Source organism: Marmota monax, unplaced genomic scaffold, assembly GCF_021218885.2.
Source record: "Marmota monax isolate L192 unplaced genomic scaffold, Marmota_monax_Labrador192_F-V1.1 WCK01_AAM20220418_F8-fsc00060, whole genome shotgun sequence".
NCBI lineage: Eukaryota > Metazoa > Chordata > Mammalia > Rodentia > Sciuridae > Marmota > Marmota monax.
Window position 1 is genome coordinate 10,991,295 of NW_026692826.1, and position 25,825 is coordinate 11,017,119.

The 25,825-nt window shown below is 56.8% G+C and overlaps 2 protein-coding genes across 5 annotated transcripts in view; one reads left to right on the forward strand and one right to left on the reverse strand.

The window, feature by feature from the left end:
- The window catches only part of Kcng2 (potassium voltage-gated channel modifier subfamily G member 2), a 44,434-nt gene extending 30,182 nt beyond the window's left edge, over window positions 1-14,252 (forward strand). Inside the window, exon 3 of the mRNA XM_058580698.1 lies at window positions 12,533-14,252. Coding sequence (XP_058436681.1) covers window positions 12,533-13,291 — 759 coding nt within the window. The 3' untranslated portion in view covers window positions 13,292-14,252. The remainder of the gene's footprint in view (window positions 1-12,532) is intronic.
- A 1,939-nt stretch (window positions 14,253-16,191) lies between these two features.
- Slc66a2 (solute carrier family 66 member 2) overlaps window positions 16,192-25,825 on the reverse strand; it is a 33,306-nt gene continuing 23,672 nt past the window's right edge. For 3 of the 4 annotated variants that reach the window (XM_046448604.2, XM_046448605.2, XM_046448603.2), the window contains 2 exons: window positions 24,071-24,287; window positions 16,192-17,266 (listed from right to left, as the gene is read on the reverse strand). In XM_046448604.2, coding sequence (XP_046304560.1) covers window positions 17,059-17,266; window positions 24,071-24,287 — 425 coding nt within the window. In that variant the 3' untranslated portion in view covers window positions 16,192-17,058. The remainder of the gene's footprint in view (window positions 17,267-24,070; window positions 24,288-25,825) is intronic. The other variant, XM_046448606.2, reaches the window with a different exon arrangement.

Below are 25,825 nucleotides of genomic sequence, written 5' to 3' on the forward strand. Positions count from 1 at the left end.
GTTCTGGTACAGTCCTGTGGGCGAAAGTTCACAATGGGTGTGCATGGGCCAGAAGCCCAGGTGCCACAGGGTGGTTCCTTCTGCAGGCTGTGGAGAAGCCATGTCCTTGCAGCCTCCTCCATCACCAGTACACATCCCTGGCCTCCGCTTCCACCTGTCTTCTGCTCTGACTGGCCCCAGCTGTCCCCTTAACACTAACCCTTACCACACTGAGCCCAACTGGTGATCAGGACACTCTTCCATCCTGGGTCCCTTAACTTGGTTACACCCATAAGTCCCTTTTGTCTTGTGAGGTGATGTCTCCCTGGGCTCCAGAATGAGGATGGGGAGGCCTCTGGGGGCTACCCTGGCCTCTAGGTCGAGTGCTAGGGCTCAACCCACATCCTGTCCTGGAAGCCACTTGCCTGCCTACATCAGAGAAGTTCAGCATGCATCTGCCTCCTGGCACCTGGTCCAGGCACCCAGAGGAGGAGGGACATGTGTCACTGCTAGAGAGCAGCCGTGGCCTGGCTGCGGGGATCCGAGGAAGACCTGTGAGTTGGAATTGCACTGTCTCCTGCGAACTCTCACAGTTCAGCTCTGTGCAGCTGTGTGGCAGTTCTCCTGGGGCCCTGCTTTTGTTCACACTAAGCAGCCTTAGGACTGTTGTTCATAAAGTCCCGTCTACTTACGAGATCTGAGACCTAGAGCAGAGGGCTCACCTGTGCCCAGCACCTGAGCCTGAGGACCAGCTCTCATGCTGCAGGTCAGATCCTTCACTCTGAGATGTCTGGGCAGGAGGGTCTGGAGGAGGGGCCATCTGCTGGGTCATCCCCATCCTGTGGGCTTGTCCCCTGCATCGTGTGCTCTGGAGCTGCACCTAGACCTGCCTGCTGTCCAAGCAGGGCTCAGGCTTGGGGTGACCGCCATGAGTTTTGGATGGAGGACACAGTGTGTCTCTGCCCCCACCTCATGCTGCCATCCAGTGCTGATGGTTGCTTAGGGACCACAACAAAGGTGTCACATGAACACACAGGTGCTGCACAGGCCCTGATTGCAACAACCCTGATGGCTGTGGAATGACCTGGAAGGACTCTCTGTAGTGAGGCCAGGAGGTTGAGGATGCTGCAGGTCCCAGGCACCCCCAGTGGTCAGCGCATGCCAGGGGCTGGCTTCTGGACAAGGTGGGGTCTCAGTGCCACTGGACCATGAAGAGGCGTGGACAGGGCTTCTCACTCCAGCAGGGAGCTGGGAGAGCTCTCCTGTGCAGGGGTGGCTGTGTTGCCTGGGCCCGTGCATACCAGCCTCTGAGAAGAGCCTGTGGCTGCCTAGCTTGCAGTAAGGGGCATTTCTCAAGGTCCACCACTTCCTTTCATGTTCTGACCATCTGGGAGTGTAGGTCGATTTTCCTCTTTAAATTTGCATGATTAACTGAAGGCCAACGTGATTAGTTATGGATTTCACACCTGGGAGTCCAGCTCCTAGACCCCCCTGAGGATGGGTCTGCAGCACTGTGAGCTGGTGCTGTTTCTGGTGCACACGGCACATGGTGTTTTGTCAGCTTCTGCCTAGAGCGAGATCAGTGCTGTGTCTGAGCTGGGCCACCATCCCCCATGCCCAGTGCACCAACTCATGTGTCAGTCACCCCCAGAAGCACCTCATAGACATATCCAGGGTAAAGTCTGACCAGCAGCTGGGCACCCCGTGGCCCAGTCCACTCATTCCCCACCACTTGAGCTCTGGTGCCCTCCGTCCCACCAGTGTGGGTCTGTATGGTGGGGCCCTGGCTCGCCAGCATCCATGAGGTGAGGAGGAGTCACACTTCCCAGCTCCTCCCGTCTGTCTTCCTGGGCCCTGCGTGGTCTGTGGGGCCCCTGACCAGCCTCCAGGGCTGTGCACTCCAGCTTGAAGCTTGGATAAAGCTTCTGAGGCTCACCCTGAGCCTTGTGGTAAGCTGCCCTGGACCTACACATGGGGGTGCTCACACTGAGAACCATCTGCTGCCAGGCAGGTATTCTGCACAACTCAGGAGGCTGAGGCAGGAGGATCGCAAGTTCAAGGCCAGCCTAGCAATTTAGTGAGACACTGTCTCAAAGTAAAGTGAAAAGGGCTGAGATACAACTCACTGGTGCAGCACCTCTAAGTTCATCCCCCGCCCCCCAAAAAAAAGAAGAGAAAGGAAAAACACTAACATGGTTCGTTTGGAGAAGGCAGACCAAGGCACTCCCATGGGGACCACAGCCTGAGCTTTCCCATCCCAGGCCTGCCTGGTGACAGCCATGGTGCAGTGTGGGCCATGGGTGACAGCTAAGGCATGGCCACAGCAGGGCCTAGTGGTGGCCATGGTGCTGGGACAGCTGTGGGGTGAAGGCTGTGGTGTGGTGACAGCTGGATGATGGCCACTGCATGGTGGCACTTGTGCTAGGGCTGTGGTGTCAGACCTGCATTCAGGTCTCCACGGGGGGAGGCTCCTTCTCTCTGTGAACTAACAAGCAGAGCTGGACCCTCGACTCTAGCCTCTGAAGTCGGTCGTCCCAGCTGGTGTTGCCTGATGAATTTATGCTTGGGTGGATTCAGTTCCCTTCTGTCACCCAAAGTGAGTCCGGATGGGCAGCATGGGTCAGCATGGTCTCTCCCAGAGGCTCCCAGCTGCCCTTCCTAGGCGTGGGGACAAAACCTAGTGGGGTGGGGGGGCAACCCATGGCCACACATGGGTGCCTCGGGGGTCTGTTGACAAGACTGTGTGGCACTCCTGGGTGGAGCCATCTTCACAGGGGCCCAGGAGGCTGCAGGTGGTGTTTGCACAGAGGAGGGAGAGGCAGACAGTGCCCACACACTGCTGCCCTGCATGCTGGCCCCCTAGGGCCATGCTTGGACCGCTGGAGCACAGAGGGCCGAGGGTACTGGCCAGAGCTCAGGGCACTGCGGGCCCTGCCTGGACAGCCCAGTCAGCCACAGACTCCCCATCCCGTCTCATGGTAAGGGGTTGGGTTGGCTTATCTTCATGTTTGCAGAGACCTGCTCCAAGCATCAGCAAACCAGCAGCACGGCCATGAGTGAATCTGTGCTGCGCATCCTGGAGGGCCTCGGGCCTGGGGTCAGATGTGGTCGCCCACCTTCCTGTTCTGTGAAGTGGGGACCATTCCTCAGGGTGCTGCGCAGTGGGGTGAGCGCACAGCAGGGGCTCGGCCATCCTGCTCCTCTGCAGTCCTCCCCCCTGCAGCTGGCCCCTCCCTCGCAGGAGTCCCCAGTGCTGTCGCACCCCTGAGTGGCCAGTGTACCGTGCTGCCCAGATGGATGTGGGAGGCACAGAAGGCCAGTGCCCACGTCCGGGATCACTGCCTGCTTTTGTGGGAGGCCACGTGGGCTCTGGGAGGCAAGGAACAGCTGGAGCTGGTGAGGCTGCTCAGTGCAGGCAAAGAGGAAGCTCTAGGTTGGTTCTCTCTGCTCCCTGCACAGATCTGGCAAGAGGAAGCTAGGAGACCTGTGTTTCTGGTTTTCGCTTTAGTCTGCTGGGAAAACGTATTCAAATGCCTAGAATAGAAGCACAGGTTCTTTTCTCCATAACCTATCCAAGATTTTCGGTCTCTCCTCTGTCTCCAAAAGAGGCACAATTGGGCATTGGTTTTGGTGTGTGTGTTCTGATTGCTGCCAGACCCCAAGACAGTCACTTCTCCCTGGAGCTTGGGCTCCTCACCAGTCACTTGCAGGTTCTTCAAAGGGATTTGCTTGAATCGTGCATGAGAATTGGGGACTTGTTTCACCCTCTTTTTTTGGTACTGGGGATTGAACCCAGGGTCACTGAGCCACATCCCCAGAGCTTTTTGTTGTTCATTTTGAGACAGGGTCTCGCTGAGGGGCCAGGATGGCCTTGAACTTTCACGTCTCCTGCCTCATCTCACTGCTTCACCGTTTCTCCACAGAGCATGCAAACGCACCATGCGACTGACTGGAGGAGCGGGCGAGGGCCTCTCTTCTCCATGCCAAGCAGACCTGCTGTCCACAGAGATATGTGAGGGCTAATCAGATGCAACAGCTGGCGGGAGAACAGGACGGGCTCCACGCTGTAGGTCCGGGCACGCCAGGATGGCCCCTCTGCCTCCCTGCAGGTGGACAAAGGCAGCACTGTGGGTGCAGGCAGCTGGTGAGAACCCTGAGGGAAGGGTGTCTGCCATCTCACCTTTTCCCAAGTCCTGGACCCTGGGTCGCTGCTCACACAGCACACAGGGAAGGGCTCTTCTGACCAGCTCAGAAAGGCGGGGCCTGGGGCCTCTCCTGCTTCTTTGCCTGGAGTTCCTAATGTCAGTGTGGGTCTTCTCTGCCTCCCTGAGCAGCCCACTGTGAGCACGCCCTGGCTGAACCCTGGCGGTGCCCCACCAGCTCCTAGAGAGGAGGACAGGCCGAGCTGTGAACTAACAAGCAGAGCTGGACCCTGACTGCAGCCTCTCAAGTCGGTCCTCCCAGCTGGTGTTGCCTGATGAATTTATGCTTGGGTGGATTCAGTTCCCTTAAAACAATGCAGCTTATCTGTCAAAATAATTCAGTCCTATTTAGGGAGATGATGGGAGGCAATGAAATCATAGACACTTGGAAAAATCCTTCTTCTCCACTTATTCCAGTAAACTCTCAGTAGCTCTTCAACTGCAAGAACCAAGCAGGACAGATGCCTGACCTGAGGGCTGACAAGAATGGGCCCTTCCTGGCCACCCACATCCCCCTCTTCACAAAAGTCTTCCTTCTTCTTACTGCTGGTGGGGCCCAGGAGAGGGGCAGGTGGGGGAGGCAGCACAGCCATGTGCCCAGGAAGCCACCAGGGAAGGTCCCTTCTCTGTTTCTCTGACCTGGGAAGCCAGGGCGTCCCGAGGACATCGTTAGAGTAATCCGCCTCTCATTAAACAAGTGTATACTTAGGAAGGACCCGCACTGGAGCTGCTGTAGGCAAATCCAAACAGCCTGGTTAGCAAGGACAGAAGCTGCTCACACTGGCAGTCCAAAGACACCAGGCAGCTGGGCGCAGTGGCATGGGCCTGTGCTCCCAGCTACTATGGGGGCTGAGGCAGAAGGATCACTTGAGCCCAGGAGTATGAGGCCAGTCTGGGCAACATAGACTCTGTCTTAAACAGAAATGACCAGACACCCAGATACAGTGTGGGGGGGCATTAAGCATGCAGACGACAGCTTTACCAGTCAGACAGGAAAGGGTGGCCATCCCCTGGGTGGTGCAGGGTAGGATTCAGATAAATTAAGTCCATACAGTTAATAAAAGAAGATGTAGGTGAATATATTTGCCCTTTTGGGTGTGGAGGAAATCTTTTTAGGTTTGGTAAGAACGCCAGAAACCACACAGGAAGATATTTAACGACATAAAAATTAAAAGCTGGTGAAAGCCCTCCCCCAGACTTGAGCAGTTGACCGTGATCTAGGAGCAGACTTGCAGCACCCGTGGCTCATGGCTGATGTCTGGGGAGGTCTGAGGAGTCGGGAAGCCCTGCCAGGAGGAGCCAGCCCCTGCCCGGAGTGACAAAGCTGTGGGGCCCACGGCAGGTGGTGGAGGAGGCATGTGGCAGTGAGGCCAGCTCCTGCCCACACCTGTGGGGCAGGGCTGGATGCAGGGTCCTCAGGGTTGTGCCCCCCCAGAGCCACGAGTCGCATCCAAGCAGGAGGTCCTGTGTGGGAGCTGATCGGGAGAAATAGCTGCATCTCCTGTCTAGGGTGGGCCCTGACATGTTGTTTGACCAGGTGAAATTAGAACAGCATTTTTCCATCCAGCTGTGGTCTGTAGTGATAGTAGTCTATTCAGTTCAACCTCTGCAAACCAAGAGCTCAGTGCTCTGCGCCGGGCACAGAGCCGACGAGACGTGGAGGGGAGCGGGCACATGGACTTGGTAACAGCTGTGGTCAGCACTGGGTGGAGAACAGTGGCTCAGGATTCTGTGCCATTGTTGGACATGGAGGAAATCCATGGGTGACCTGGAGCCCTGGGGGGCGCCCTGTCCACACTCACAGGAGGCCTCACCATCTGCACCTCCCGGTGGCCTCAGAGCAGGTGAGTAGATGCAGAAGAGCCCCAGGAGGGACGGCTCACCCTGTGGCACCTGGCAAGCCAGGGGTCACCAGCCAGGCTCTGTTGGTTCAATGCATCCCCACAGTAGGACCCCACGGTTCGTGGCAGAGCCTCCAGGGGCCGGCTGGGCTGGGCTGGGGAGGCCAGAAGCCAGGATTGGTCCTGATGAAGTTCATTTCCGTGTCACCAGCACAAAGCACTTGAGGAGGCGTTGGCAGGAGAGGCAGCTAACAAGCCCGCTCAGCGCAGATAATCTGAAAGGAGGGGCTCTGTTATTTCTGAGTAAATGGCTGTTGTGCTATTTTTAAACAGTGGGTTCTCCTGGGTCGATTTTCTATTCCTCTGTTCCTTCTCTGTTTGCAACACCAGATCTGATAAGAGCGATAATTTAAAAAAATAAACCTCATTCAGTTCAAAGCTGAATTGTTATAAATTCATAGTAAAATGAGTTGAATATTTTCTTTCTGGTGCTTAGGGGAGCTAAAGAGGAATTGCACAGAGTCAGTAAGGAAAGAGAGGTGCATCTGCTGTCCAGGGTGGGAGCAGCATGGAGCTCAGAACCATAGTCCCAGCCAAAGGCAGACGGCAGGACTGGTGAAGCAACGGGAGGAAGTGTCCGGAGGACACACAGGCGCTCTGCAGAGGGCCGTGGGCAGTGTCAGGATTCAGTCACACGCCAAGCACACTCCACACCCACCAGGGAAGGCACTGGCCTCGGGGCTCTATGAAGCAGCCGCCCGCTAGGTTGGACCCTCGCCAGGGGCCTTTCTGTCTCCTGTTGTGTCTGTGGAGAGATGTGGAGCATGGTGGTGTTCCTGGGCAGGCTGCTGCTGCTGAAGGCTTGACAGCGTGGGACAAAGGCAGGGGTGCAGCACCTGGGTGCGTTGGCACTCTGAGTACTGGGGTGCGAGTGCAATCCAGGCGTCCTGCTGCTGAGCGCAGACCACCCCACCTTCAGGGAATCAGAGGCCTCTGTTCATTTTCATGGGAGAACACACAGGGCCAGTGTCCACACGAACCTCTGATGGGGCCAGCTCCTGACAGGTCAGCTTTCCAACAGTGGGGTGGCTGTGGTTCCTGGTGAGCCCGCTGCTCCCTCTGCCCCCAGGCATCTCCTACCACCTGCTCTGCCAGCACCTAGCCTGCAGCCTGGCAGGGACCACAGCACAGGGCACCCTCCTGCAGTGCCTGTGAATTTTCTGGTGGCATCAGCTCTGCTAGGCAACGTGTAAGTGGCCTGAGAAAGAAAGCTAGAGCCCCCTAGTCCCACTGCACACAGAGGACACTGCTAGGTGGTGAGGTGGTCTTCCTGCTTTGTTTCTGCCCATGTGGGCAGGAAATAGTTGAGTTGGGCACGGAACCCAGGGCCTTGCATGTGCCAGGCAAGTGCTGTACCACTGAGCCACACCCCAGCCCTCATCACACTATAAACTGAGCTCTGCTGGCCATCCTGCTGGTAACCAGAGCTCGTTGACATGAGAGTGTCGGTGCCCTCTGTCTTCTCTGGTGGCCTTGGTCATGGCTACATTGTTTTGGTAAGACCATAATTTATTCAGCAAGCTTCCCTTTAGTACTGAACATTTAGTTTTTTTGTAAAAAGAAATAAAATGATTGATACTTTGAATTCAGTTAGGGGACGGATTGCCACATCTTCTCTCTTCTTGCTCCCTCAACCCGACTATGGAGACGGTGAGGGAGAGCTCAATGTGCGCGGTGAAGACAGTGCAGGCAAAGGGAACAGGTGCACGTGTCCACACGTTGTGGAAAGGAAGGCAGCAGGACATGGCATGCAGAGGCAGCTGAGGGACACTGAGACTGGGAAGTGAGACCAGTGGAGGGGCCCAGCACTGCCCACACCCTGCAGGTCCATTCGCCGGGCCCCTCATCGCTGGCTGTGGTGTACAGGACCACAGTAGGCCCTGGGCAAGGACCTGAGCCTACCCCACCAACCCCAGCAGGAGTCCAAAGGCCCTTGTCAGGAACCAGAAAGATCAGCTGTCACTTGGGCCTGACAGAGGCCGAGCTGGCTGGTTGTCCCTTGTGAGACCCTGTGTCCAGCAAGCCCACCCACATCAGACCCTCATGCTTGAGATAGACCCAGAGCCTAGGGGGCTCACTGCAGGGAGCAGGAAGATGCAAGCCGGATGGAGGCCAGGGCTGTGGGCGGAGCTCCGGGAAGGACCTGCACCTGCAGAGGGTGCAGCTCAAAGACCAGGAAGGAGGGAGCCTGGCAGGCTGGCCCTCCCCAACAGGGGGGTGCCTCAGAGCCCTCCATCCTAGACTCCTAGTGGCCCCCCACTGAGTACTCAGCAGCCCTCACCCCAAGCCTGCAGGGAAGCCTGAGACTTCTAAAGGCTTCCTGGGGAGAGGGAAGAAAGGTGGTCCCACCTGGCAGTGAACAGGCAGAACACCCTTCAGCCCCAGGATCGTGGGGACTGGGGTGGGGACGCTGGTCGTGTTCCCCTCTGATCTTCGTGTTGGTCACTGGTTGCTCAGCTTGTGGGGCACACACACAACCACACACCAGCCTTCCGTGTTTTCTGTGTGAGGCTCACCTCGGCAGCAGTGCTGACAGCTGACCCAATAGACAACACCTGCTATTCTGAGTGCAGACTGCTCTCCACCTGTAATCGTACACCAAGTTATACTTTCAGCCAACCTTGAAGGTAGAAGAAAAGCATTTCCAGATGTGCAAAGATGTCCATGCACCTGCTCTTGGAAGTGGCTGGAGGGTGTGCTTCAATAGCCAGTGGAGTGGAGCAGGGAGAGACGGTGCCTCAGAAGCAGGCACCGTGCCAGGCACAGGGGCCATGCCTTCATCCCAGCAACTCTGGAGGCAACCCAGTGAGACCCCATCTCAAAGTAAAAATAAAAAGGGCTGGGGGTGTAGTGCACTAGTAAAGTGCCCCTGGGTTCAATCCCCAGTGCTGAAAAACGCCAGCAGGAAGAAGAAAAACGCCCGAGTGGGATGTAGGGCTCCGTGGGGGAGCCCTTCCCGGCATGCTCCAGGCCTGGGTCCATCTTTGTACTCCATCGCAGCACAAAAAGAGTAAACCTCAGATCACCCTCAGTGGGAAGCCAGACCAAGGCTTCAGCTGCATGAACATACAGAACCTTCTGGAACAGCAGGCAAGTGGTGTTGGTGAAACCACCTTCCAAGTGGAGACAGGCTCTGTACATGTCAGAACCCACGAGGCTGTGTCCACAAGTTGCTCCCCTTTTAGTAAGTCTTTGGGCCCATTTCTGATAGCCCCTGAGAATCCACTTTCTGAAACAGTTCTCAGGTCAGAGGACACACTTTCTGAAGGCTTTTAAAATGTATTTGTGCCAAGTTTGTATGAATGCAATCTGGGTCCTACCTGTGCCACCCTGGGCCCAGGCCCCTGTCTGCTGTCGAGTACGGAGCAACCCGGCAGTTGGTAATGGCACGTGTCTTCCAGGTGCTCCTGGGGACTCCAGTGTGTGATCACATGATATTCTCAGCAGGTTCGGTTTTGTGTTTGTAACTGTGGGAAAGGCCACTGGAGAGGCTGAGATGTGTTCCACATCTGAACGTGGCTCAGGGATTCTCAGACATGCAGGACAGCAGGGGTACCCTGCCCCCCCACCTCAGCTCAGACACACAGACTCCCTGGGCAGCTGCAGCCTTCAGACTGATCCAAGGGTCAGCGCCATGTAAAGGCCAGACATCCACAGTCAGGGCAGGAGGGAAGGCCTGCCTGCCAGGCCAGGCTCAGTCAGAGAGCCCTGTCGGGTCCTGAGGAATCAGGGTCTGCTTTCAGGGAGGATGTTCCAGAAACCCCACCCCCCAGCTAATCACCTATGCAGATACTGGGCCACCCGGCTCCCCCCCCCCCATGGTCTCTCCAGCCTTAAGGTTTAGGTGGCTGTGCCAGGTGGCCCAGACGCCTTCTCATGCACAGCTGAGGGTGACCAGTGGGGACTCATTGGACACACATTGGACCCAATGGGTAGGACATCCCAGATCTCCCAGGGACACAGGGTTTGTCCCTTCCCCAACATCATGGAATCAGAGCGGGGGCAGCCATGTTTCCCAGGAAGGCTTTAGGGCAATGTCCCTGGAGTGGGCTCAGATCCCGTGTGTACAGCCCAAGCAAGCTGCCCAGGAGGTGCAGGGGTAGGGATGCTCAAGAGTGGAGTGCACCCACACCTGTAGATGCCATGTCTTCACAAAGTGTCTGGAGGGTTTCACACACACGGAGTCCAGGTGGCTGGATGTGGGACTCCAGAAGCCCACAGACTTGCCAGAAATCCATCCATGGTCATTGGACTGGGTCAGAGGGCCTTCTGCAGGCAAGAGTACTGCCCCTCCCCTCCTCAGGAAGGCAAGGAACAGTTCCAGCCACGTGGAAGGACGAGATCAACCTGGAACCTACCAGCGGGGTGTGGAAGACACTGACCAGCTTACACACATGGCCCTGAGCTGGCCGTGCCTGGCTCAGAATGAGCTAATTGGAGCACAGAGAAGTCTGTGGGAGCTTGTGGTCTTCTCTGGGCCTCTTGCAGATTACATGATCCATCAGTGCCTGGGTCTGAACATGCAGGATGACCCCTCCCTGTCCTAGGGTCCACAACGGCTGAAACTCCTAGGGCACGTGCTTGTGGTCTGAAAGTGGGGCTGGGTGAGGTGACATGTGCGGGGCTGGTGCTGCGGCTGCTGCGCACGCTGCTCGCTGGGCTGCATTCACTGGGGCTGCGCTCACTGGAGGCTGAGGCAGGAGGATCACTTGAGCCCAGGAATTATAAGCCACACAGATTCCATCTCAAGACAAGAATACTGGGTTGCTGAGCCCAGACCTGGTGTGCACTAGGAGCGTCTGAGCCATCCTGAGCTGAGGTCTTGCTAATGATGGAAGGCTCAGGGACTTTACCACCCTCTGCTTAGGGTAACCCCACCACCACCAACAGCCTTAGAAGGTTTCTGTCTCCAGATGCTCACGGGACTGAGCCAACCAGGGCAGGCTGCTATGGGGACTCCCTGCAGGACGGGCCTAGGACCCAGAGGTCACTGCCAAGGTTTCCTCCTTACAAGGTCACTGAGGGTATGAGGAGCCATGATTCCGCTTTGTGGGTAGGACATCGGCCCTGGGTCAGATTCCGTCCAAAGCATTTTCCGTGTACTGCATTAATGGACTCTCAGAGACTGTGCCAACCTTGCTTTCCTAGGATGAGTCCTTCATGCCCAATTCTTACTTTCACCTGCTGCTGAGCTCAGTTTGCTGCTCTCCTTAAAGCATCTTGCACTGGTATGGACAAACAACTCCATCTGCAGTTTTCTTGTGCTGACTTGGGTGGGTAAACACAGGTCAGAATGGGAGCCTGTACTCCCTCTGCCTGTGAAGATTTGGTATTGGCACTGAGTTGGTGGAGCTCAGCAGTGGAGCCCTCTGGGCCTGGGCTCCCCTGAGTTTGTCCACTCCCCTGAGTTTAGTCTCCTCACCTGCTTCCTTCTAGGCCCATTTCTGTGGTTTGCCTTTATAGAATTCACCCATTTCTAGAATTTACCCAACTTGTGGGTACCTCCTTCCCAGTGTTGTTGTGGTCCTTTTACTCCTGTCCATGTGGTAGCAATGTCCCCTCTTTCGTTTCTGATTCCAGTAGTTTGAGTTTTCTCTCTCCCCTGGTCACACTAGCTAGAAATGTGTCCCTTTAGTTGATCTCTTTAAAGAATCAGGTTTTGGATATTTGGTCTGTCTCCTATTCATTCATTCCAGCACTCATTTTTTCTTTTTTTTTTTTGTGGGGGGTGGAATTTTTTCTTTTTAAGTATGCATTTTGACCTATCTTACATACATGGAGTACAACTTCCCATTCCTGGGGTTGAGCATGATGTGGAGTGACACTGGTCATTTACTCATCCATGAACATAGGAAAGTTTCCCATTCCCAGCCTCCCACCCTTCCAGGCACCGTGCCCTGCCCAATCTGGTGACACCCCACCCCACTGTGAGCCAGCATCCACATATCTGAGAGAACTTTTGGGTTTTGGGTTTTGGGGACTGGTTTATTTCACCTAGCATGAAGTCTCCAGTTGCATCGGTTTACTGGCAAATTCCAGTGCCAGTCTTATGGCCTCTTCACTTTCTGTGAATTTTATTTACTCTTCTTTACCTGGTTGCTTTTTTTTTTTTTTTTTTTTTTTAGAGAGAGAGAGAGAGAGAATTTTAATACTTATTTATTTTTTTAGTTTTCCGCGGACACAACATCTTTGTTTGTATGTGGTGCTGAGGATCGAACCTGGGTCGCACGCATGCCAGGCGAGCGCGCTACCGCTTGAGCCACACCCCCAGCCCCTACCTGGTTGCTTTAAGTGGAACGTTGGGTTATTAATTTGAGACCTTTCTTTCTTGTAGGCACCGCTGGCCATCATTTCAGAGGCTTTAAGTGGTTCGGGTTTTAAGTGACTTTCCAGTTTGCTGGGTCAGGCCACAGGGAGCTCCCCCAACCTCGTGTCCCCTCTCCTCCGCAGGGTGAGTGCTCCACCAAGTGCCGCAGCCTCTTTGTACTGGAGACGGTGTGCGTGGCCTGGTTCTCCTTCGAGTTCTTGCTGCGCTCCCTGCAGGCGGAGAGCAAGTGCGCCTTCCTGCGGAGGCCGCTCAACATCATCGACATCTTGGCCATCCTGCCCTTCTACGTGTCGCTGCTGGTGGGCCTGGCGGCGGGGCCCGCGGGCAGCAAGCTGCTGGAGCGAGCGGGGCTGGTGCTGCGGCTGCTGCGCGCGCTGCGCGTGCTCTACGTGATGCGCCTGGCGCGCCACTCGCTGGGGCTGCGCTCGCTGGGCCTCACGGTGCGCCGCTGCGCGCGCGAGTTCGGACTGCTGCTGCTCTTCCTTTGCGTGGCCATGGCGCTCTTTGCGCCGCTAGTGCACCTGGCTGAACGCGAACTGGGCGCGCGGCGCGACTTCTCTAGCGTGCCGGCCAGCTACTGGTGGGCAGTTATCTCCATGACCACCGTGGGCTACGGCGACATGGTGCCGCGCAGCCTGCCCGGGCAGGTGGTGGCACTGAGCAGCATCCTCAGCGGCATCTTGCTTATGGCCTTCCCAGTCACCTCCATCTTTCACACCTTCTCGCGCTCCTACTCGGAGCTCAAAGAGCAGCAGCAGCGCGCTGCCAGCCCCGAGCCCGCCCTGTGCGAGGACAGCACGCGCTCAGCCAGCGCCACCGAGGACAGCTCGCAGGACCCCGAGGGCACCAGGGGTGCACAGGGCCCAGCAGGGCCGCTCTGAGCTGGCAGGAGGGTACTGCTCTGGAGCTTCAGGAAGTGCGGTCGCTGGAGGTCCACGAAGGGGCCTGCAGACCTGCCAGAGCTTAGTCTAGTGCACCGACTGACCTCGGAAAGCTTCCGGCTCCCAGTAACTCCTGAGAGCCCACCAGCCTGGGTCCTCTTATTTTCCCTCGGGTTTTAAATTTTCTATGGCTAACTGAATAATCCACTGGATCCCAGAAATCCCACACCTGGAGCAAATGCCAAGCTACGCTGGCCTGGGCCTGACCCTGACCTGTCAGCCAGGGCAGCCCTGGCAGGAGTGGGGCAGTTGGAGACAGAAGTCCCTTCTGCTGCCTGGTCACCCATAGTGGCAGTGCACCATGGGAGGGAGACATCCAGCACTGCCAGTCCATGTCACTTGCAGAGTGACAGGGCAGAGTCTTGACATGGGCACTCACAGGCCCTGCTTCTCCCTAAGTAACCCTGCTTTGGTGGGGGGCCCAGACCTCTGACCTGCATTCCCTGACACTGGCTCCTCAGGTGACAGGGCCTCCCCTGGCAGGTGGCAAAGCAGGTTTGCATGTGGTGTTTTAACAGCCCCCTCCACCCACCCACCATGGAGGAGGCTACATCTCCCCCCTGGAACACAGTTCTCAAGGCCTCACAAGCAGAAAACACTCCCCACTCTCAAGTCCGGCGTAGGATGTGGTGGTATAGGGGCAAGATGGGCAGGTGCTCCTTCAACGTTTCCACAAAAGCATGGGCAAGTCCATTCAGGACAGGACAGAATTCTCCAGATGCCACTTTGTACTTTTTCACTGATGAGCTTGGCCACCACACCTGAGATACTGCACCCAGAGGGTCTTGGACAGCAGGGTACCCTCCTCAGGACCCCTGGGGTGAGCAGAGGCCCTGTGGGTCCCTTGGATGTTTCCTAAGATTCCACTGAAAACCAATAAAAAGTGTAGCCTCCCCTGAAAGCTCCTGGCTGAGCTCCTTGGGTGCAATGTCACCTGAGTCTGTGGGTCTGCCCAGAGTGGGGGCCTGGGGCCCCAGGATCTCCTGGGAATCGGCAGGTGCAACAGTGGGAACCACCAGAGACACTCTGACCTCACCAGTGTCCCTTCACTAAGCCCAGCTGTCTAAACTCCTAGGTCCACGGCAGAGCCCAGACACATATGCCCCTGCTCTCCAGGGTAGGCTGGTTCATCTCAGGGTGCCAGAGCCAAACCCAGAGCCAGAGAGGCCTGGGATAACCTGCTGCACGCAGGCTCTGAGGTTGGCATGCACACAAACACCTGGGCTCCCCAGTCAAGGACAAGGGCCCCGGAAACTGAAATAACTGTCTTTCCAGCAACCTAGCAGGCTTCCTGCAGACCAGATAGAGGCCAGCCAGCATGGGAGAGCCCTCGCTCCCACATCTACCTTCAGGGTTCCCCACTTTCTCCTGGATTCCTGCACAAGCTTAGGGAAGAAAAGATACCCTTATTTCATGAGGAAATGACTGTCCAAGATGGGCCCAGCCACATGTAGCACCCTGGCCTGAGACCTGCCCACCCGGCCAGTCGGAATGGTGAGGACATGGGGCTGCTGAGCCCCTCTTCCTGTACTCTGGGCAGGCTATTCTTCTCCTCCCCACTGGGCCACATGCTATGGGGAACAGGTGTGGTGAGGACAGGAAATGCAGGGAACAGGTAAGTCCACCTGAGAGCCAGAACCTCCTCCAAAGTGGGCTAGAGCCAGAAGGCCCCAAGGGCCCCTTGTGCTCAGACCAGCCTTCTGGCTTGTGCCCCTCGACCCTTGGGGAGCCAATGCAAGGTGAACTGCCCTCACGGCAACAGCTGCAACTGGCTCAGGATGAAAGGGGTAGAGGATGGTACCTGCCAACACAGACCCAGGCAGCCTCACGCATCAGGCCTGTATTTAAGCCCTCACATGAGGATGAGCCTCCAGGAACAAGACAATTCCTACTGTGCAGGCACGCTGACCTTTACCATGAGGACCCCCGAAATAAACCCAGGTGGTTGTTCCTTGGAGGCCAGGTAAGTAGCAGGAAAGGACCAAAGGCATCTGTAGGAGACTCCAAGACCAGGCTGGGAGCATCAGAGGCCCCCTGGGTCACCAGAAAGGAGAGAACATTGGCCAGCTCTGCTGAGAACAGTGGATGGGGAGGGACACAGCTGCCGCTGAGCTATGGCCTGACCCTGGGCTCTGAAGCTGCCAGATGGCTGTCCTCTCACAGGAGGGCTCCGGGCTGGCTTGGCTGCCACGGCTCAGTTCCCTGCCTGTTTTCAGGGGGCGTGAATTCCCTAGATTCCCACCAGCCCCCTTCCTCACGTTCTGATGAACTCCACACCGGGAACACCTGCCCGGGCCTCTGGCAAGAGCAGTGGTGAATCACCACTTCATCAGGGCACTGCTGTTAAAGTGGTAGGAATCTTTCAGGGCAGCAGTGACTTGGCTGAGCTGAGAAATGAGGCTATTCCACGACCTCAAGAGCCATGTTGAGACCTATTCCCACCTCTGCATGTGCTGCTGAGGAGGGCAGCCGCCAGCCACAGGACAGAGGTGGCAGGGGCCCAGTTAGGCCATCTGAATGGAGGCCGGGCACGGTGCCCATGAGGCCAAGTGGGGCTGCCACACCTCAGCCTCCTCACTGCCAGAGCCAGAGCCACCAGGTGTTCTACCTTGTGCAGACAACTCCCTCACTGCACAGGCCTCCGCTCAAAAATCAGCAGAAAGTGGGTGACCATCCAGGTATGGTGGGAACTCTGGCTTAACTGACAGGCACCTGCAGCACCAGGCCTGCACAGTTCCCCAGCACCACGACAGTGCTTCACTCCAAGGCCACCTACCCCACCCACCCCCATGCTGGCCCCACCCTAGGCACACAGAAGTCTGACTCAGAGCCAGCTGAGGTACATTCAATGAGCAGCCACCGAACCTGCGGTCGGTGACATTTTAATTTGGAAGCAATTACCACTACAGACATCTACCTTCATTTTTAAAAAATAAACATTTCAAAGCATCTTGCAGCCACAGAACTAAGCAAGAGCCTCACTCAGACACTGAATCTGAGGAAAGCCAGGTGGGATGGTGCTGTGGCTTCCTGGGCCACCATAGCGCCCCCTGCCATCACGAGCCTGGTGCTGACCACAGCCTGCCGCGACCCCTGCATGGGGGCGGCCCCTCTGCCCTGCAGAAGGAAGTCATTGCCTGTGGGAGTCCACAGAAGCATCCAGAACTCTCAGGGCTGGGAGTGACCAGATGGGCACAGGGCTGCCAAGCACATGTCACCGGTGTTGAATGGAAAAGGGGAACATGGCGGTGGTGTCAGGCCAGCGGCCCGTCAGGCAGGCACAGCAACAGTGGCAGCGGGTAGGTGGGGACAGCATGGGGATGGGCCACCAGCAGCCAGGACCCTCACACTGGCCTGCTGTCTGTCCTGGCAGCCACAGGTTCTGCCCGGGGTCTGCAGGGCCCCCTCTCCCCAGGCTTGCCCAGGGCAGCTGCTGAGCCCCACAGCCCTCCTTCCTGACGGAGCCTCTCAGGTCAGGCCAGTGCATCTGAGAAGGCGCATGAGACACAGTTTCCTGTCACCTTGAACATGCCTGAGAGCTAGCCCTGGGTGCAAGATCCGTGCCCACTGTCCTCACGGGGAGTGCCAGACTGGCCTGTTCCCAGCCACCCCCAGGCACCCACCCCTCACGCAGGCTGGTGGAGAACCTGGCACCAGGACTTCACCTCCACCCACACCCAGGATCACACAGTCTTGTCTCTGGTGCCTCAGAGGGCCTTGGCACTGGCAGGGTGTGCAGTGTGGGGTGCTGGCTTCTGGGGGTGGCAGGCAAAGATATAGGCCTGCCCCAGGATGGCCAGGTCCACCAGCACCTGCAGCAGGCCACAGACTGAGAACTGCAGGGGTGCACCATTGAGCAGGAAGTAGGCTGTCTTGAAGGTGTCCCCGCTTGTCCACATGAGCACCATCTTGAGGCTGTGGAGACACAAGAGGGAAGTCAGAGGACGGACAGGGACACACAGGGAGGTCAGCAGTGTGATCCAGGGAAATGGGGGATGTGCTGTGGCCTACTGAGGTTGGGACCCAGTGCAGCCTGGGGTGGGTTGGCACCATGTTGGGCAAACAGCCTGGACTGACACAGGCCCAGCCAGGGCAAAGGCCTGGTCCTCATAATTGCACATATGGGTTGTGTGCCAGCCAGCCTCAAAACACCAAGAGATGGTCTGTGTACCCCTCTAAGCAGAGAGGTTAAGTAACTGCTCCAATGTCACACAGTAAGTAGGATGAGGTCCAATGAGGCTAACTCCAAAGCCTGGGAAGCACTGGGTTTAGGCAGAGGGGTGTGTAGCTGCAGCCTTGATCCCAGGATCACCTGTCCTGTCCCAACCAGCTGCCCGTACCTGTCGCAGTCTGGCTGGGCACACAATCACGAGCCACCACACAGCTTGTAGATTCAAACAGCGACTCTTTATTCCCGAACTCACACCAGCCGTCTACAATCACGTTCTGGGGAAATCCACGTTCTCTTCCCAAATCCACCGTTCTCTGCCCAAATTCACTTCCACTGGGCTTCTATCTCCAAAATATACTGTCTGAATCCCGTGAGAACTCAAGGGGAACTCAGGCAGCAGGATACGCCCTATTCCCAGCAGGAATAATCTTAAACCTTAAACCTGGAACCTAAACTGGGAACGCCCTAAACACGATTATCTTAAAACCGGGAACACCCTAATCTGCCTTGGTCCTTGAGCAAGGTCACTTACATTCAATGTCACTGCAACATGTCAGCAACATGGGGTACGCTGGCAAGGAAATTGTCATACCTACTTGGCTAATGGCTCCCAGCACGTACCCTCACTCTTAGTGGCCTCAAATGCACAGGTATGCTCCAGAGCTTGACACCATGGCTTCCTGGACCCCTGTCACCCCCGCTCCCCAGGCGACAGCTCCTCCTGACCCACCATTGTGGGGGCAAGTGTTCAAGCCCAGCCTCCAGAGGCCCTGACACTAGCTACCTTGACACTAGGGGCTGGAGCAGGTCAGGCTCCCAAAGGACCTGCTCACTGGGAGCCACAGCCACCAAGCTTGGGACCCAGGGCTTTTGATTTCAGTGCATTATTGATGGAAATGATGAATTCCACCTCTTTCTCCCGCTGGGTTTCTGTGATCCTTTACCCCGGCACCATCTGTGAGAACAAGGAGCAAGTCCACTAGTTCTGCCATCCAGGGGGTCCCCAGTGCACACCAAGCTTGGCCTCAGCATGGTGGTAAGCCCCACCCGAAGCAAGTCCCTCTGTCCCTAGACAGCAGACACTCAGCTGGCCCAGATCCCACCCAGGAGCCCCTATCCTGCAGGATGCCCACCGTCAGGCTCAGCCGCATAGGAGAACTGAAGCAGGTAGGGAGGGGACTGCCACCTCCAGGGACCAGGCTTTCTGTCTGCAGCTCCCTCTGGTGGCTGGTGGCCAGGGGCAGCTGCAGCTCCCCAGCTACACCTCCTGGTTTCCCAGTAACCTCACTCTTGGCTCCAGCAGGCTTCCTCCAAACTGGCTGCCAGATCACCACTCCTGAAACACCCCTCACCTGATCCTGTCCCAGGTAGCCACTGGAAATGGCCCCCAGGTCGAGGAGATGAGGGCCAACTCCCAGACCTGCTCAGCTGCCTCCCTCCCACAGGCACACAACCCATCCTGCCCCAGCGCACCAGGGACAGGCCCCACTTTCCACCAACCATTGAACCCCACCCAACGATATCCCCAAGAGGCAATCCCAGCCCTCCTGTCAGGTGACCCTGTGTTAGGCCAAGTTCTCTCAGGTGAGATGAAAGAAAAGGCCGGCGGGGGCGGTGGCGCAGGCCTGTGATTGCAGCAGCTCTGGAGGCTGAGGTGGGAGGATTGCAAATTCAAAACCAGCCTCAGCAACTTGAGTCCCTAAGCAATTCCTTGAGACACTGTCTCTAAATGAAGTACAAAAAAAAGGTCTTCGGATGTTGCTCAGTGGTTAAGCACCATTGGGTGCCAAAAAAAAAAAAAAAAAAAATCCCCAGTATGAAAAGAAAGAAAGAGCATTGCATTGCATTGTATGGGTAAAATCTGCTGTGAAAGGCAGCATAAGGAAAGCAAGAAGACCACCCACAGGATGGTGGGGGAAAGATTTGTAAATCATACATTTGATGAGGTTGACTATCTAGAATATATGCTCTTACAATTCAGTAACAAAAACCACCACATGACCAACTTACAAAGCAGCAGAGAGCCAAGTAGACACTCTCCAAAAAGGAAGCACCCATGCACTTGAAGAGATGTTCCACGTCACGGCCACCATGGAAATGCAAACTGAAGCCGCAGCGACACACCCCACATGCCTGCCACAGTGGCCAGAGGCACAGACAAGGCTGGAGGGGGCACGAGGACATCACTTCACAGGGTGGTAGGAACATGAGGTGGTGCAGCCAGCAGAGAGACAGGTTGGCAGTCCCCTCAGCCATCAGTCGCCACGTGATCCAGCCCTCGCGGGCCCACCTGTCTGCCCCAGAGGGGAAAACATGAGTCCACGTGAGAACCTGCACACGGAGGTTCAGGACAACTTTGTTCCAAAGAGCCTGCGGTGGCTGAGCACCCGGGTGCCCAGGAACTGGAGTGTGCTTAAGCCACATGTGGTGTTTGCACAGAGAGATGTCACAGCATAGACAGCAATGGCACCAACACACCTAGGCCTCTGAGGACCTGAAGATTGCTGCCTGAGAGGAGCCGGCACTGGACCATGCTGGGCAACTGCACAGCTCCAGAGCCACCGTCAGGAGACCCGCGTGGCTGTGGGGCCAGCTGGGGCGGACAAACCACCTGCCGCCTGAGGACAGTACCTAATCCTTGGACACAGTGCTCTGCTGAGGCCACTGAGGTGCACTGGATTATGGCACAGGCCAGCTCTAAAGTGTCCCAGCCCCTTGTCAGAGGGCGGCCATGGGCTTTGTGTGAGGGGGTCATCACGGGCCCTGCAGAGCACCTTCCACTCACAGCTGTCACCAAGAGCTAGGCGGAGGTCTGAGGATGAGGTAGATGTGGTCTAGGGGGAAATGCTCTACTTCCCAAAAGGCTGCAGATCCAAATGGTCTGCTCAGGAGACCAGACCAAGACAAGGCCCATGTGGGATCAGACACAAAATCCAGCTTCTGGGTGCATGCCGCTCAATGGCGAGAGCCCAGAGTCCTGCTGGATTCGGCAGAGTGGCCAGATGAACAGCATGGCTGTGGAGGGTGACCTGCACCTGCTGCCTCTGGTCTCCTTCTCCTCACATAGCCTCCATGGTCACTAACTGTGGCCCTGCCATGGGGACCTGCACCTCCCTCCAGCCTGCACCATCTCTACCTCCCTCCAGGCTCTGCGCTCGAATGCCTGGATGCCTTCCCCACACAGCCCTTTGCATTCTTCAATAATAACCCGTTCCTCTGTTGAAGGTCTTGGACTGCTCAGCCCCCTCTTATCTCTTACAAAATCCCACTCCCACTCCAATGATTACTTGTTAGGGAACAGTCTTCAAATCTCATAAAAACTGGAGGAAGACGAATGCAAATAATATCCCCACAGAATCTGCCTTTCAGGTTGCTGCACTAATTAGTAGCATCTTTTCAAAGGCTCATCATTTCCTATAATTGGCACTGAACCCACAACATCTTCATGTTTTTCAAAAGGAAAAACATTATTCAAAAAAACTCTAGCAAGTTGCTCCATGATATACAAAGTATGTACAAGTCTGTGTGTGCATGTGGGTAAGACCATGTCTCCAGATGCACTCCTGCATGTGCACACCTCTCTGCACACATGTGGTATGGGTGCCTTTGTGCATGTATTCACATGAGGGTACATGTGTACACACACATCATAAACGTGTGAGTCTAGGTGCACGCTGTGTGCCAGTGTGTGGCCATGTGTGCACACTCATGTGGACACATGCCTTCCCACGAGGCAGGACCTGCTGTGAAGCCACTTCTACAAGGCTGCTCACTTGAGGCTGCCCAAATTAGTCGGTTCAAACATGAATTCAAAGACATCCTTAAGCATCCTGGTGATCTTTGGTTTTTGTTGTAATGGCGGTGCTGGGGATTGAACCCAGGGACTTGTGCATGCAAGGCAAGCACTCTATCAACTGATAGAGTGATCCCCAGCCCCATCCTGGTGATCTTAAGGTGGACTTGAGGCAGAGGTTGTGATGTGGTCCCAGAGGCCTCCACACTTCCTAGTCCACAGCAGTGGTGCTAGGAGGCCCTCAGAAAAGGAGGCCAGGGCTGGGGTTGTGGCTCAGAGGTAGAGTGCTCGCCTAGCATACATGAGGCACTGGGTTCAAACCTCACCACCACATAAAAATGAAATAAAGAAACTGTGTCCACCTACAACTAAAAAATAAATATTAAAAAAAGAAAGAAAAGTAGGCCAAAGTCTACACTGCCACGCTGCTGGCCACCAAGCAGTCTGTGTATCCAGAAGTGATCACATGTGCACATTTAAACACATCTCGGTACACCCAAGGCTGGGAGCGTCTGCTCTCTAGCTCACATTCAGGAGTTCCTCCACGTCGCCCCATGGGGAGCAGGGCAGGGTGCACAGGAGCCTGAGGTTTCTGGGCAGGCGATCGATCCAATGAGTGTCCGGGGTGCACAGAGAGGACATGTCTGAGCACATCCAGGAACCCAGCAGAGCCCAGAATGGGCCACAGGGCATGGACGCCAGGTCCAACCTGGGTTGGGTGTGGCCCACACAGAGACCCCAGGAGACAACACAGCAGGAGGGGTGTGAAGCTGAGGACCACAGGAAGCTTCCAGCACTGCTGCGACAGAGCCCCAGGGAGCTAGGGCCTGTGCAAGCAGAGGACTCATGTCCTGCCTCGGAGGAGCCTCTGCGCACTGCCCTCTAGAGTGCCACACCTGCCTCCCTCTGCTGAAATGGGGGGCTCCCTGGCACCCAACGCTGGGGCTCAGGACCAGTTTGGATTCAGAGGAAAAGCCACCAGAATTTACTCTTGGGTGACATAAGACCTCAGCAACCAAGGTGGACAACACATCTGAGCAGCAGCAACCATGGTCTCAGCGTTCCTGTGTCAAGGAGAGAACATGCCCCCATCTGACCACAGGTCCTGTGTCCAGGTGCCCACCCTCATCTGCTGATGTGGCCCAGCACAGGCTGAGTATCTGTGTCCCTTCGGTGCATGCTGAAGCTGGCCTAGGAGATGGACAGTGTAAGATCTGGGGACTCCCCTTCCAGGTCAGATGCACAGGAAGGGCTGACCTGGGGGCCTGGGCTGTGATCCTGACAGTTGGTCTCTGCAAACTTGGACTTGGGGAGGGATTCCACCGTCTGCACTTGCTAAGGCAGCCCCAAGGCAGCCAACATGGCCCACATAAGACAAAGACCTTCCCCCAGGGAGTCGAACACTGGCCCAGGGGAGCAGCCCTCTGAGTGAACCTTACTGGGCAGTGCCCAGATCCAGTCCAGCATGCTCCTGGCAGGGAGATCACTCCATGAGACCCTCCACAGGGTGCAAGGGGCAACCTGGGGCCTCCCACCCTCCACACATGGCTGCTATCATCCTACGCTGAGTGCTGCCAGGCCTTCACACAATCCCAGGAGGTGCAGCCAGGCACACACAGAAGAGGCCCCCTGAGAACTGAGCCCAGACCCAACTCCACAGCCACTTGCCATGAGCCCCATGTATATACCCAGAGTGGGCACACCCACTCTGCATACCTCCTTCCTCCCATCTGGCTCCTGGGGTGGCATCACCCCTGACCAGAGCCTTGGGTCCTCATGGTCCCAGCCCCATGGTGAGGAAGCCTCCCGGCCAAACTGTGGCTCATCCAGCTACCCCAGCAGTCTGGATTCGCGGTGGTCACATGGGCCAACCTGGCCCCTTCCCAAGCTTTGCAGCAGGCCAGAGCCCAGATCTGCACTAACATCCCTCAGCCCTGAGCACAGCTGCACCCCCCACCCAGGCCACACCTACATCTGTGCACCAAGCCCCACCTCCATCCCAGCCTGGGCCACTCCTTAAACCTGGGACTCCAGCTCTGAGAAGGGAACTTCCCAGAACCCTGAGACACACCCTGCACATCTAGGGAAAATCCACTTGGCTCCCCTTCCACCAATTCTGTTTTCTCAGAAATAAAATAGATCTGATGGTGGGAAATACCTTAGCAAGAGTGGGGGCAGGGGCGTCTTCAGTGAGGAGTGGGCAGGGTCTTCAAAGAAGGCATGGGGCGGGGTCCTCCGGGAAGACCATGTGCTGAGCTACTGAGCAAGCTGCGTCCTCGCCCCTCCCCACCAGGTGATGTGTTTCCTACAAACTGCTTTGTTCCAGAGTCTCTCCGGGGACTGCCTGGAGCTCACCAGGTACCCATCCCCTGATGCTGCCGTCACCTGGGGCCTGTCAGTCACATGGGGCTTTGTCCTGCCAGGTGCAGGCAGACCCTCAGTCTAGCCCTGTCTGATAACAGATCCTTCACCTCCTCCTGCAGATCAGCAGCAGGAGGCAATGCGCCACTGAGGGTTATCTGCCCTGACTACCTGCTTGCTCTGTGGGCAGGGTCTGTCCTGCCCACCTGTGCCATGGGCACCTGCCACTCCAGCTCTCCACAGCCTAGGAGAGCTCTTCATCCCCTGACAGGCGTCACTTCCCCCAGCCCTGCCACCTGAAATACCTGCTCAGAACAGCCAAGACCCCTGTGTTCAATGCCCCCCATGCCATCTGCAGCTCACGGTGCCACAGACACTCCGCACGTGCCCCTACCTCATGCCCTCTGTGGAGCGGTGGCAGTAGTTGCGGTACAGCTGTGGCACGCCCAGCATGGCCTCGGTCAGCACTGCAAGGAAGCCCAGCGTCTCCACAAACAGGGCCGAATCGATGGACAGGTAGGTGACATAGCCCGCCACACCAGTGAAGGCCAGGACACACTGCACATAGTCCCCGAAGCTGCTCCAATGCCAGAAGTGGTGTGGATCAAAATCTAGGGCAAGAGGGAGAGAGCCACTCAGCCAGGTGAGCAGGTCGGGGCAAGTAAGGAGGGAGACGGGGAGTTGAGCCAGGCCAGGTCAAAGTCAGCCGGGGAACAGGAACCAGGTGACAGGCTGGGGACAGGTACATGAGCAGGTCAGGGTCACTGTGGGGAAAGGCAGACTACACATGTTCTTGAGGAAGCTACTCCTGGTGGAGCCTTGGCACAGACACTAACTCCACATAAAAGGCACACTCTAGAGTCAAAGTTCCTTCTGAATCTGTGTGACCAGCAACAACACCAAGACAAGCAACCTGATTAAAACTGGGCAGAGTCTCAATAGATGTCCTCCACAAGGCCCAGGGAAGGATGGCCTGCATCATTAGTCAGAGGGAAGTGCACAGGGGAGTTCAGGGGCTGCCTGATGCTCTGTTGAGGATGGAAGCCCAGACTAGCTGGAAGACTCAGTGGAGCCATGCCATGTTCAGGATGCACCTGCACCTCCTGGGTGGCTCCTGGCACAGGAGGCTTGTAGGAATCTGGGCTTCAGGCAGGCAGGTAGGTCCCCAGGCCCATCCTAGGCACACAGGAGGAACACACCAACGTGGGTGGGGGCTAGGGCCACTCCTACCTCCCCCAGCATTCCCACACTCCCCTGAACAGGGGCACCTGAACAGAGGCCAGCTAGGGTTGGCCTCCACCTCCACAGGGAACAGCCTTCCCAGTCTCAGGGTCGTGACCTATCCATTTTCTTAAACCATGAACATCACAGTCTAAAGGAGCAGGAGGTTGCTGGTCCCTGCAGAGCAGCTCTGACCAGCTACAGAGGGCGTTGGTGTCCCCCACACCTCCTGCCTCTGCACAGGGCGTCCTGTGGGACCCAGAGGGCTAGGGTGGGCAGTACTGCAGGTATCCCCACAACCCACAGCTCTGCAGGTCTGCTGCAGAGCAGCACCAGAAGGCAACTGGCGGCAGTTCTCTAAATGGAAGACTGCATCTGCCCACTCAAAGAGAGAGTGGCAGAGACCCTGCCTCTCACCCGTGGGGAGCAGTCAGGACCCCAGGTCCAGGCAGGAGTCCGACCCTCACAAGTGGTCGCCTGCAGCTGGGCCCTGGGGCCAGGCACCAGCAGTGACACCTAACAGCGTGACAGCGCAATTTTCCAATGGGCCACCAGAGTCGGCGGCAGTCCTGCGGCGGTCGACGGGCGCCCTCGTGCGGCGGGCCCAGGCCTTCTCATTGCCCTGGGAGCAGCTAGTGGAGGACAGGATGAGGGGTTCTCTCCTCAGCCCCTGCGACACGGTGTTCAGAGGCGAAAAGCCACTGGAAAGAGTGGAGGGACCCGCGCGTACAGCCTGGCCTGCCGCACCACTTGGGGCTGTGTGCTCAGCGGATCCCGCGCTCCAGGCATGGAGACTCTGGAGAAGGGGTCCTGCCAGAACTCCCAACCCCCATCCCACAGGCGCCTCGAAGCCGGGAGGCTGGTGCCATCTAAGGGGCTATCTGGTACGAGGCGACTGGTACCAGGCCCCAGCATGAAGTGCACCCCC